The sequence below is a fragment of the Macrobrachium nipponense genome, chromosome 27, assembly GCF_015104395.2.
Source record: "Macrobrachium nipponense isolate FS-2020 chromosome 27, ASM1510439v2, whole genome shotgun sequence".
NCBI classification, from domain to species: domain Eukaryota; kingdom Metazoa; phylum Arthropoda; class Malacostraca; order Decapoda; family Palaemonidae; genus Macrobrachium; species Macrobrachium nipponense.
Window position 1 is genome coordinate 8,497,702 of NC_087216.1, and position 12,824 is coordinate 8,510,525.

The 12,824-nt window shown below is 35.9% G+C and overlaps 1 protein-coding gene across 5 annotated transcripts in view; it reads left to right on the forward strand.

The window, feature by feature from the left end:
- Positions 1–12,824, forward strand: part of LOC135200800 (beta-1,3-galactosyltransferase 5-like) — a 75,285-nt gene that overhangs the window by 43,586 nt on the left and 18,875 nt on the right. For 3 of the 5 annotated variants that reach the window (XM_064229452.1, XM_064229455.1, XM_064229450.1), the window contains exon 2: positions 6,072–6,204. In XM_064229452.1, coding sequence (XP_064085522.1) covers positions 6,077–6,204 — 128 coding nt within the window. In that variant the 5' untranslated portion in view covers positions 6,072–6,076. Of the gene's footprint in view, positions 1–796; positions 926–6,071; positions 6,205–9,676; positions 9,761–12,824 lie in introns of those variants that run through there. The other 2 variants (XM_064229453.1, XM_064229454.1) reach the window with 2 other exon arrangements.

A 12,824-nucleotide genomic window follows, 5' to 3' on the forward strand; every position in this document is an offset into this window, starting at 1 on the left:
CACATCTCTGACCCCCCTCAATGGAATGCCCGAAAATCGTAGGCCTTATTCTTCAAAACAACAAAAAACAACTTTGCGTAGGTTTCGAAGGCATATCAGTTCTCCATGTTCTGATTTTTACGTAAAAATTGATTCGTTCTAAATGATCCAAGATTCTCTCCGTGTCACCTGAATTTTCGAAAAAGTGGCTGATTAACTTTGGTTTAAAGCGCGTTCATACTATCGTTTCAAGTACAAAAAATACACAAGAAAATAATCGAGTACTCATATCAGTAAAAGATATATGTGTTGCAAAACATATATATTCCCCTTTTACAGCAGAAACAATGTTACGAAATATGTATTCTCCTGTACAGCTGACATATTTCTGAAGTCTTCCCATACGCTGGGAATTTCCTATAGTATTTGCCGTACATTACATTTCCCAAGGTTAAGAAACGGTTGATAAAGACACCTTTCATATACCATTTCTCATACTTCGCATAAGAAAGGTTATTATGAGAGATCTTTTCACGCAGTTTATATGCATCAAACCTATTTAAGACATTATTTTCTCATACATCAAAAGTTACCTCTATACACCACCAACAATGACAAAAGCTGTCAGGTAAATTTCATATTCGATCAATATCATGACTTAAAAATGAAAATAGATAAACAGATAAACAACCTAGCCTTGCACAAACAAAGACCAAGATTTCAATCTCAAGCAAAAGATACAACTTGGACCCGTTTCTTGAAAAACCCCCGATGTGCTTTTGTCGATCTAAGCCGCGCCTTCTTTTCTTCCTGGCAGACCTCCCCAGAGTCTGTTTGACGGGAGCCGGTGGGATTAAGGAATACTGGCGCTCGAAACGGAATTCATTATTTGATACCCTTGGAGGCGGCATATCAATACGACCTGAAGACCTATTATTTCAGGAAGGTACGTGGAAATGGAATTGGTCGGGATTCTGCTACCAAGACCTTGGCTATGAATGCTGTTTTACGGGCGCTTGATAAATCTTAGATAAATAGGTTATTCAGGAAAACAGTCCTGAAAACACCACACAAGCATAATTGAAATCGCAGGAACATATTAAGGCAAGATGCAGAGTACTACATGGAAAAATGAAACAAAGAGTGAATTCTGACCAGTTTCGCCTTATCTAGCGGGACGTCTTCAAGAATATATGTGGCGGAAGAAAACAATATATAAGCAAAAAGTGACTGTTTATACGTAAGTAGAGACGATTGGGAAACTCGGAGGAGGAGGAGGAGCTCTGACCCCATTCTTGACAAGGTTTTGTGTGTGCTTACCATTATCAAATCATGTCTTTCGCTGTATTAGGGCGTCACAACTGTTATGTTTCAATAGCACTGGGGGCAGACCAATTATAATATCAAATTAAAATCTACATGTCCTTCATATTTCATTTTCAATAAAACAGCTCCTTCATAAAACTGGAATCTATTTCTTCCTGATATATCATCACGCGAATAAACCAGTATTTCAGCGGTTGCACATCACTGATAGGATGACTGTTTTCACTAATATGAACAAATACAAAAATTGTAATGACTTACTCGAGATTTGATAAACCGTACATCCATCGGTTTTATATATAATTCTTTAGAATAGCTTAGTTTCATTATATTACTATTCCTTAAGATTAGTATGTTTAAGAACTGAATATGACGAAAATAAGCTACTCTCGGCTAATTATCACAATATGATAGTATAAGGAAGTATTTTTTTAATCATATTTTCCTCTATTGCTATTACCATAGCAATACTTCCGCTCTTGCATCATTATCGTCTACTGTGATATCAGGATATCTTAATTTCTTGCTACATACCAGAAATGCTCTTAAAAAATATTTATTTGTGAACTGATTTCACTAAGTTACCACGGTGCCCGGAGTAGAAATGTACATAGGCTGAAGGCAGAAATAATAATAGGTATTCAGCAAACATTAAATTCAAACCCATATTACCTATATGTAATTGCCAATGAAAAGAATAGCCTACAGACTTTTCCCAGTTTCAAAGTAAATTACGTCGATGGCACAAATCCCTATAATTCAAAAATTCCTACCATCTACCAAAGGAATTGTTTATAATTTCGTTCCCCAGCCAAATAAATATGTTGTCAGCCAACTTACGTTGTCAGCCAACTTACATATCACATTCTGTGGAATAATTCTGCTTAGTATTCTCTCAAAAAAATCTATGTACAGCTTACTTAACACGGTAAATGGCCAGGGTATTTAATAAAATCCTGATTACTCATTACCACGTACTCTGACGTATAATGACGCACCACATAGGGAGTGTGTTGAAAATATGGGGGGTAGAACGTAAATACGGTGAGGATAAAAAGTTTAACATGAAAGTGGACTACATATTAGAATATGTAGAGGAGATAAGGACTAGTTTTGTGTAAAATTATGTCCATGATACTGGCACAATGTTTTGGGATAAGACAATGAGTTGAAAGTGGAGTGACGAGTGTCTGATATTCAAAGACAATAGCGTGGACTACCCTAATACTTATTCTTCTTGCATCTTGATACATTATTTATCTATTCAATCATTTATTTTTTATTTTTAATAAGTGGGATCTCTTCTTTCTGTCTTTCCCTTGACTTCCTCCTACTTCTTCCTAAATAACACCATATTCTTTGGAAGTTTGAATTGCAAACCAATGGCTCCTGTGGGCTTGTTCCATATGAGTAGGTTTCATCTACTGAATAATAATAATAACAATAGTAGAGAGAAACTACGGAGACTAGTGAAAGAATCTGAACATATACACAAGGGGAGAAAGTTGAAAATTAACACTAACATGAGGATGGAGCAATGAATGTTAATATATTTGGAAGAGGAATGACACCGATTCATAGAGCTATTTGAGAGTAAATGTTCCGGATGATGGTAGGATGAGAAATGTGAAAAGTTGAAGAGTCGGTGAAAGTACAGTGTCTGCAGAAGATCTGGAAGCAAAGAAATGTTTATAGGAGCCAAAGCTTCAATATTTCCAGGGAATTTTGTCGACTTGTGGAATTAATATGCAGATGTTCAAAATGAGCGAAAGTTAACAGGATCAAGCCACTGAGGTGAATGATTGTGGAGATGTGGCAAATGTTAGCAGAATGGAAAAGATTACTAAAGAGAGTTTTGAGATATCTGTTCTAGTTAAGAGGCGGGCCTGGGAAGTCCTCGACAGATATCCTGGAATCAAAAGTGCAAGAAAGGTAAATGATGAACGGCACTGTGAGTGTAGGAGCGTTTACATGCTGCTGATGAGCCTTCTGAATGCAAGAGACATATTCTGCACGGGAGGTTCATGGATGAATGACTCAGAAATTTAGGCCAAAAAACCAAGCACTTGGGCACCTCCAGCAATTCAGTGTAAAGAGGAAGTTCGAATAGATGGGCAGCAAGATAAAGAGATTCAGAAAGTAATTGACATGACGTACAAGGATCTTCTTCTTCCCAGCTTTAACCCATTTTTATATGGGGTCGCCGTTGTGAATGAGTCGTCTCCATAGAGTTCTGTCCTGTGCATCGTTCTCGTTAATACCTTTCCATAACATGTCTCCCCCTACACAATCACACCACCTCTTTCTTGGTCTTTCGTTCTTCCTTCTACCCCGCACTTCTATTTCCATCGTATGTCTTCCAACATGATGTTCCCGTAACATGACGTACAGTGGGGCCAAATCTCATGCGACGATAATTTTGTATCGTCCATATTCTCAGACTCAACGTGACTGCCAAGTAGTGCTCTTTTTTTTTCTTTTTTATTGTAATGTATTCATGCTGAAAAGTTTGCGAAATTCACAGCTAGGCTTATTTCCTTATGGTTAAAATAGATTATGATCCCTTTTATGCATTGGTATAATTCGTAATTTGTGTGATTTGAAGATGTTGTTATTTTTCTTATCTTTAGCGTTGCCAGTTAAAGGGTAGTGTGATAAGGTTAGCGTGCCAAAAATGAAAGCACACTAACATGCTCCTCGGAATGGTCAACATAACAATGTATGCAGCATTATGGACAGTAGACCTAATAAGTCAACAGTCAAACAACTTTCAAGGTAGGGAATATGAATTAAAACAAGTTTATTTGAATGTTGAAGATTTCGGCTGCGTTGAAGCTGCCTGTATGTTGGAAAACGTTTTATAGGCCTAAAAAAATAATCGAAGCCATCTGAGATGTAATCTGTTACTAATGAATTTATTTGTAGAGATCACCTGTTCTTTGAGGAATATGAATTACAACAATTTTCTTTGAATGTTGAAGTTTTCAATCTGTTTAAGCTGCCTGTATGTTGCAAAATGATTTATAGGCCTAGAAAAATAATCTAAGCTTTCTGAGATGTAATCTTTACTAATGTTTTTATTTGTAGAGATTACCTGTTCTTTGAGGAATAAAAGATGATGATGTTTTTGGTTATATGGAGAAGATGGTTATTAATCGAAATATCATAAGTATTAATATCAAGGCAATATGTAACACTTGTTTTTCAATTGGTTTACAATATTATTTTCTTAAAAGTCCTTCTGCTCGCTTTTGGTGTATAATTTATTCTTTCATAAGGTAACTTGAAGTGCAAGAATGTGTAGATAACCTCACTTGCTTTCTGGCCAGAAATTGTTAATATAGAGATGTGAATGATAATGGTAAAGTAAAGAAATCTAACACCTAGGCCTAGGAATAGTATCTTGGCTTTGACAAAATAGGCGAATATTTGTTTGCTAGTATGCTATCAGTTTGAAAATATTTAAGAAAGATAACAAATAATTATGTATGAAAATCCAAATATTCCTTTAACAAATAAAGTAAATGTTTTCAAGATAATTTAATGGTCGCTACTCATTGTAGACCTACTCATATACCAGGTGGTTGTTGTTGCACCGACACTGATACGTCACACATGCTCCCCTCTCACGTTGATATCGTGGGCGCATTCTACTTTGTATATACATATTACATTTTTTCAGCGTTGCGGGTAAAAGCAATCAAATAGGACTATTTCAAATTTTATTTTTTGCTTTGGAAAGCATTATTAATGTTACGACAAAATTTTTTCGATCTTTTTTTTAGTTTATTTAACATTTGAACTGAGGTTTGATTGCGACTTCGTTTGGTCAAATGCTTCAGCAATGAGTGAACGAAAGTTTTGAAAATGTTTCGTAAGGGTTTTTCTGAAATTTGGCTACACGTGACATTTTCTTACAATTTTTAAATATATGACAGATTTCACTCTTATGAAACATATTATGGCCTTAGTGTATGCGATACTCGCGTTTTCGCATGAAATAAAAGATAAATATGGAGTATGCTAGGTTGCCAGTTAGTGAATTTTGAACGAAATCCTATGGAGTCATGTTGCATGAGATTTGAGCATCACTGTACAAGGATATAAAGGTCAAATGTGAAGAAACTCCAAGACCTGCTCTAAAAAGTAATACTGGACAGCAAGAAGTAGCAAAGCTGCCGGGAATGGAAGTTAAGAGTAAAAGGGTAAAAAGTGGATGAAGTTGGGGGCCGAAGAGACGCTGCAAGCACCCATTACTGCAGTAATGTAGCCATTACTCAAGTAAGGCCTACAGTGCGCACAAGAGGCTCAAAATTGGGTTAGCAGCTGCATGTTGGCCGTTGCGGTGACTAATGTTTTGTTTCTATCCAAAGTCTCATTCAACTTTACATGCATACATACAACCACAGATATATGTATTTAATGTAACAGAAGCTGTCACCACCAATACCTCGTTGGACAAGTGGCTTACGTGTTCGAATACCGATTCGGTAGTCCAAGTTCGATTTCCCGCCCTGCCAACGTGGAATGAGAGGAATTTATTTCTGGTGATTAGAAATTAATTTCTCGAAATGATGTGGTTCGGATCCCACAATAAGCTGTAGGTCCCGTCGCTAGGTAACAAATTGGTTCCTAGCCACGTGAAAATGTCTAATCCTTCGGGCCAGCCGTAGGAGAGCTATTAATCAGGTCAGTGGTCTGGTTAAACTAATATATACTTTTTTTTTAAAAACCTCCGTTACTAATGAACACGAATTCCTTTGCAGATACTATGAGAAGACTGAAGTTAGTATTGCTGTCTGTAGCGGGAGCAACTTCCGTGGCGATTATACTTCTGTGCGGCGTTCTACCCACCGGACCACGGCTACAGCAGGGCTATGGCACCGATTTTTTTCACGAGTAAGCATTCATATTTCCCGTTTTCCGTGTAAGCCAACAAGAAGCTGAAGTGCCTTTATCTAATCATAAGAGGTAAGCAGACACAAGCTTAACAGCATGCAAAAACATATACAACCACACCCAATACAGACACAAGTAATCCACTGACAAACAGTCATGCACAGTCAGAGAATAAAGTCTTACAATTACAGACTTGTATGCTAAGAACAGTCATGCACAGTCAGTGAAAAAGTCTTACAATTACAGACTTGTATGCTAAGAACAGTCATGCACAGTCAGAGAAAGTAAGAACAGTCTTGCACAGTCAGAGAGAAAGTAAGAACAGTCTTGCACAGTCAGAGAAAAAGTCTTACAATTACAGACTTGTATGCTAAGAACAGTCATGCACAGTCAGAGAAAAAAGTCATACAATTACAGACTTGTATGCTAAGAACAGTCATGCACAGTCAGAGAAAAAAAAGTCTTACAATTACAGACTTGTATGCTAAGAACAGTCATGCACAGTCAGAGAAAAAAGTCTTACAATTACAGACTTGTATGCTAAGAACAGTCATGCACAGTCAGAGAAAAAAGTCTTACAATTACAGACTTGTATGCTAAGAACAGTCATGCACAGTCAATGAAAAAGTCTTACAATTACAGACTTGTATGCTAAGAACAGTCATGCACAGTCAGAGAAAGTAAGAACAGTCTTGCACAGTCAGAGAAAAAGTCTTACAATTACGGACTTGTATGCTATGAACAGTCATGCACAGTCAGAGAAAGTAAGAACAGTCTTGCACAGTCAGAGAAAAAGTCTTACAATTACGGACTTGTATGCTATGAACAGTCATGCACAGTCAGAGAAAAAGTCTTACAATTACAGACTTGTATGCTAAGAACAGTCATGCACAGTCAGTGAAAAAGTCTTACAATTACAGACTTGTATGCTAAGAACAGTCATGCACAGTCAGTGAAAAAGTCTTACAATTACAGACTTGTATGCTAAGAACAGTCATGCACAGTCAGAGAAAAAGTCTTACAATTAAAGACTTGTATGCTAAGAACAGTCATGCACAGCCAGAGAAAGTAAGAACAGTCATGCACAGTCAGAGAAAGTAAGAACAGTCATGCACAGTCAGAGAAAAAGTCTTACAATTACAGACTTGTATGCTATCAAAAGTCATGCACAGCCAGAGAGAAAGTCTTACCATTACGGACGTGTATGCTAAGAACAGTCATGCACAGTCAGAGAAAGTCTTACCATTACGGACGTGTATGCTAAGAACAGTCATGCACAGTCAGAGAAAGTCATACCATTACGGACGTGTATGCTAAGAACAGTCATGCACAGTCAGAGAAAGTCTTACCATTACGGACGTGTATGCTAAGAACAGTCATGCACAGTCAGAGAAAGTCTTACCATTACGGACGTGTATGCTAAGAACAGTCATGCACAGTCAGAGAAAGTCTTACCATTACGGACGTGTATGCTAAGAACAGTCATGCACAGTCAGAGAAAGTCTTACAATTACAGACGTGTATGCTAAGAACAGTCATGCACAGTCAGAGAAAGTCTTACAATTACAGACGTGTATGCTAAGAACAGTCATGCAGAGTCAGAGAAAGTCTTACCATTACGGACGTGTATGCTAAGAACAGTCATGCACAGTCAGAGACGACTTACAATTACAGACGTGTATGATAAGAACAGTCATGCACAGTCAGAGAAAGTCTTATAATTACGGACGTGTAAGCTAAGACGGGAAACAACAATTAACAAAGTTGACAATGAATTTAATTCTAGATACTGGGAGATCTGGCAAATTTACCCCACACTGTGCTTTTTGCCTGGGCAACTGCATTATCCAGAAAAGTTACACGGATGAATTTTCTCATAAGTCAAGTGTGTATGACCATGGACGTAGGATGACTTCGCAGAATCCGTGCTAAAGACTCATGGGTCATCTTACATGATCTGTCAGAGTATAGAGAAATAAATATAGAAAGAGGTGCTGATGGGATTATAGAGTTCAATTATTGAAAATTCCTTATAGGAATTTTCAATAATTGAACATAACTTTGAAAAGCAATTATGTAAGTAAAATTTAGTGCTCAGCCAATATTTATGAGAAATGTAAGGTAATTGTCATAGGAATGGGGTATAATTTCGGTGGGATTGTATAAAGTGATTTGCTAAAAAACAAAACTTTTAACTGAATGAACCCTTCCTTAGCACGTACTTTTGCAATATCTGGTGAATTGATCAGCCACAACACTTGCTTCAAGATAAGGAGTAAATCTACCTCGTCCGTAAAGTCCAGTGATCAGTTCTACCTGACACATTAATAGTATCAGCTTGTCCGATAACGCCACATTTCAGAATCTCATAAAAAGACATATTTAAAAAAAGCGTGATCTCACTCCAAGTTCAGTTAATACTATAACAACATTTTTTAGAAAAAGAGTTTCGGAAAAAATTTGTTTTTTCTGAGTAATCTGGTAAATAACTCAAATAATGACGAAAAGAGAAATAACGCATGTCCTATACTTTATCGTATTACAATATTATTATTATTATTATTATTATTATTATTATATAACGGGCATACAAAGGCGTGGCTGCTTAGTGCACTTACATAACCTAATCTGGCTTCGTATGATAAGAAACCCCTACTGCCACACAAGAACGCCAGCCAAGATCAACTTGTAATTGCTGACGTATCAGGTTACGGCGTTGGGAGAAAAGGGAATAGAGAATACCAAGGGTCTACTAGAGAATACGCATTCTCTAGTCCCTGAGGAATACTAATGGTGTAGCGTATTTTACCTCATTACCTAATCAACAAAACCTTCTCCTTACAGAGCATCCTTATGAATTCTGGAAGGGAATTTTTTTTTATTCTAAACTATACGCATACACTAAAGCATTTATTATATATATATATATATATATATATATATATATATATATATATATACAAGGTCTAAAGAAATATTCTAGACCTTGTATGTATATATATATATATATATATATTATATACATATATATATATATATATCTATATATATACATACATACATACATACATACATACATACTACATACATAAACATTCATACATACATAACATTACAACATACATATCATACATACATACACATATATATATATATATATATATATATATATATATATATATATATATATATATATATATATATAAACATTGCTAATCTCGTGAATAACAGTTAGCGTAATAAAATCGATAATTATAAATATGCTTTTTTTTGCATAGGAATATAGTTTACTATATAATTGTGGATTTTTATTACTTACATATCCAATATACGTATTTATACACATACATTTATATGTACACAAGCAATTGTACGTATGATACGTGTTGTGTGAATGCCGTTAAAACCCTGCCCATGAATGCGTCCACTCATCCAAGTTAACCATTTCGTCCATTCCTATTTATAGACCCAATGGCTCATCCAATTCATCCACGATGCGAGGGAACGCATCTATCCGCATCACGGATCATCCACGTCACAGAACAGAGTCGAAACGGTAACACTTTACGATCCCCGTCCCCACTCTTTTTATTCTCACTTTCCCTCTCTCTAATTCTTTTTTTTTTTTTTACGTCGTGCATCCGTGGACTGACAGGGGGCTTTTTGTGGTTATCCGGAATGCTTTCTTTCTTTGGTGTCTGGTAGTCATCGTGATTTCACAGATCCTTTTAAACAGCAATTACGTGGGACATCTTAGACAGTGGTTCCCAAACTTTTTTCTGTCCTTTCCCCCTGCTCCCAGTTCAACCATCCAGATTTCCCCCTTTCTGTGTATGAGGGAAATTGTAGTTAAAACACACTGTGACTATTTACCAATTTATTTTTCAAGTGTACAAATATACTGATAAACACAGTTACAGAGTAAAGTGGATAGAGAGCGGTTATTGAGAGCGGTTAGTAACAAATAAAAGGACTTTTGTTTGCTCTTCAACTTTGGAATTAAATTAGTGAGAAAGGTGCGGCTGGCTCTTGTACACCAGTGTAATTATTCCCCTCCCCCCACCCCCCGGTAGCTTCAAATTTCCCCAGTTTGGGAACGACTGATCTAGAAGGTGTGTACGACTTTTTAGAAGTTCTGTAGCAGCTGTAGTTTGCTTGACTCGTGAACTGAAAACACAACCTGGTGTCCCTTTCGGGGAAGGTCACTGATAGCAAATAGGTGATTTAATGTCTGTGTCACAAAAGTAAAATTTCATTTATATTAAAAAAAAATTAAAAGGAATATACAATTATTCAGAAACTATATAACGTGAAGCGTCATTTACCTACTATAGTCCAAGATGTAAGTTAGTTACAATTAATGAAAAAGTCACAAGTCCAAGAGTTAACAAAAGTCTCCCGCTGCTGATGAAACTTCGCTAATCTACATTTCTTCTGCTTCTGAGGAATTTCCAATTCATGGCGCTCCACTTTCTTTCGTTAAAAATAAAAAAAATTCAGTCGCCAAAAAAAAAAGAAAAAATGTTAAATGCCTGACCGACATAAATTACCTTAAAAATTATACCGGTGTGTTTCTTAAATTATTTTCAACCGAAATATCATCAGGTACAATATAAATAATAACAGATCATTACTATTATATAATGTATATATATATGTATATATATATATTATCATATATATATATATATACATATATATATAGAGTAATGATCTGTTATTATTTATATTGTACCTGTTGATATTTCGGTTGAAAATAATTTAAGAAACACACCGGTATAATTTTTAAGGTAATTTATGTCGGTCAGGCATTTAACATTTTTTTTTTTCTTTTTTTTTTTGTGGCGACTCTGAATTTTTTTTTATTTTTAACGAAACAAAGAAAGTGGAGCGCCATGAATTGGAAATTCTTCAGAAGCAGAAGAAATGTATATATATATATATATATATATATATATATATATATATATATATATATATATATATATATATACTATATAATTATCATTTGTTGAAATCATAAATTGCTACTGTCATCAGCTTTACATTAATAAACATCAAGCCAATCAATAATTAGAGTAGATGCTTCCATTACTGCTATTTGATAATAAACATACGGCGATTTCAATGACTAATCATGAGGCAAGTCTAACAATATCTCCCCCTCTACTGTTAACACTACTATTAATAATAATAATACAATAATAATAATAATAATAAATAATAATAACTAATAATAATAGATTCAAACAAATCGGGCTGCAACACTATTACAACTACTACTATACTCTTGTTTTTTTCATCTGTCCATCCGCCTGTGGTGTTTGCACATGGTAACACTGCGTCCCGGGCTTTAATTAATATCCGATTTCGAATATTAACGGTGTGATTCGCATACAGTAAATTATTAAAACCCTTTTCAGTTGCAAATGTAAACCCAGACAGCCTTTTATTTACCTAAAACTTACACATAGCGTAACTATTTAAAGCCCGGGACGCAGTGTTTCCATGCGAAAACACCACAGGCGGATGGACAGATGGAAAAAAACAGAGCATAGGCATCAAAGCTAATAAAACAATGAATTTGAAATACTATAACACCATCATTACTACAACAAATACTGGAATCCCTATACTAAAACTAACCGACGTTACTGAAAATACAGTACGATTGTGTATGTCACTACGTGGTAAAGGTTAATCAGTTTTTTTTTTTTTTTTTTTTTTTTTGTAACGAATCACCTGTAAAATACGTAATGTAACTGCAAGCTTGTCTGTCTTAATGTCTGTCTGTGTTGATGGGTTTGTGGGCATTATCCTGTGGTATCCTAATTGCGAAATTATATATATATAAAAAAAAGGAATGAAAAAAAGTGCGGTAACACAATATCGCGATTAATCTCCTAATTTAATGTTTACAATGCATCTGCGCCATTGGAAAGGTTTGTTGGTTTGTTTGTTTGTATGGTGTCTTTACGTTGCATGGAACCAGTGGTTATTCAGCAACGGGACCAACGGGTTTACGTGACTTCCGAACCACGTCGAGAGTGAACTTCTATCACCAGAAATACACATCTCTCAACCCTCAATGGAATGCCCGAGAATCGAACCATTGGAAAAGGGGGGGCGGGACATGGTAGGTTTGGTACTACTGAAAGGGGTCACGTAGCCATTGGAATGGGGGTCATGGTAGGTTTGGCACTACTGAAAGGGGTCGCGTATTGGAAAAGTTTGGGAACCACTGTCTTGGAGCATCCAATGGGAAGTGTTTACTACTTTTATTCTTGAACAGCGAGTGGAAGTTTTGTGGATCAGTTTGCTTCTTTTGGTCTCGTCTGGGAGAAGTAGAGGTGTCACAACTTCTACCTTCGAAACATTTAAAATACTGAAAGACAGTAACCTATTTACATTAAACGAAAACCAGACAAGAAATAATGGATGGAAACTAGAACTGAAGAGATACTACACGTCCCATCGTGGGAACTTCTTTACATACAAGATATGTGACACGTGGAATAAACTGCCACCAGAAGTTGCAAATAGCAACAGTGTGGAAGAGTTTAAAAGAAAGCTACACAAAATCATTTGGAGGACACTGTGAATGCACAGTAACACCTGCT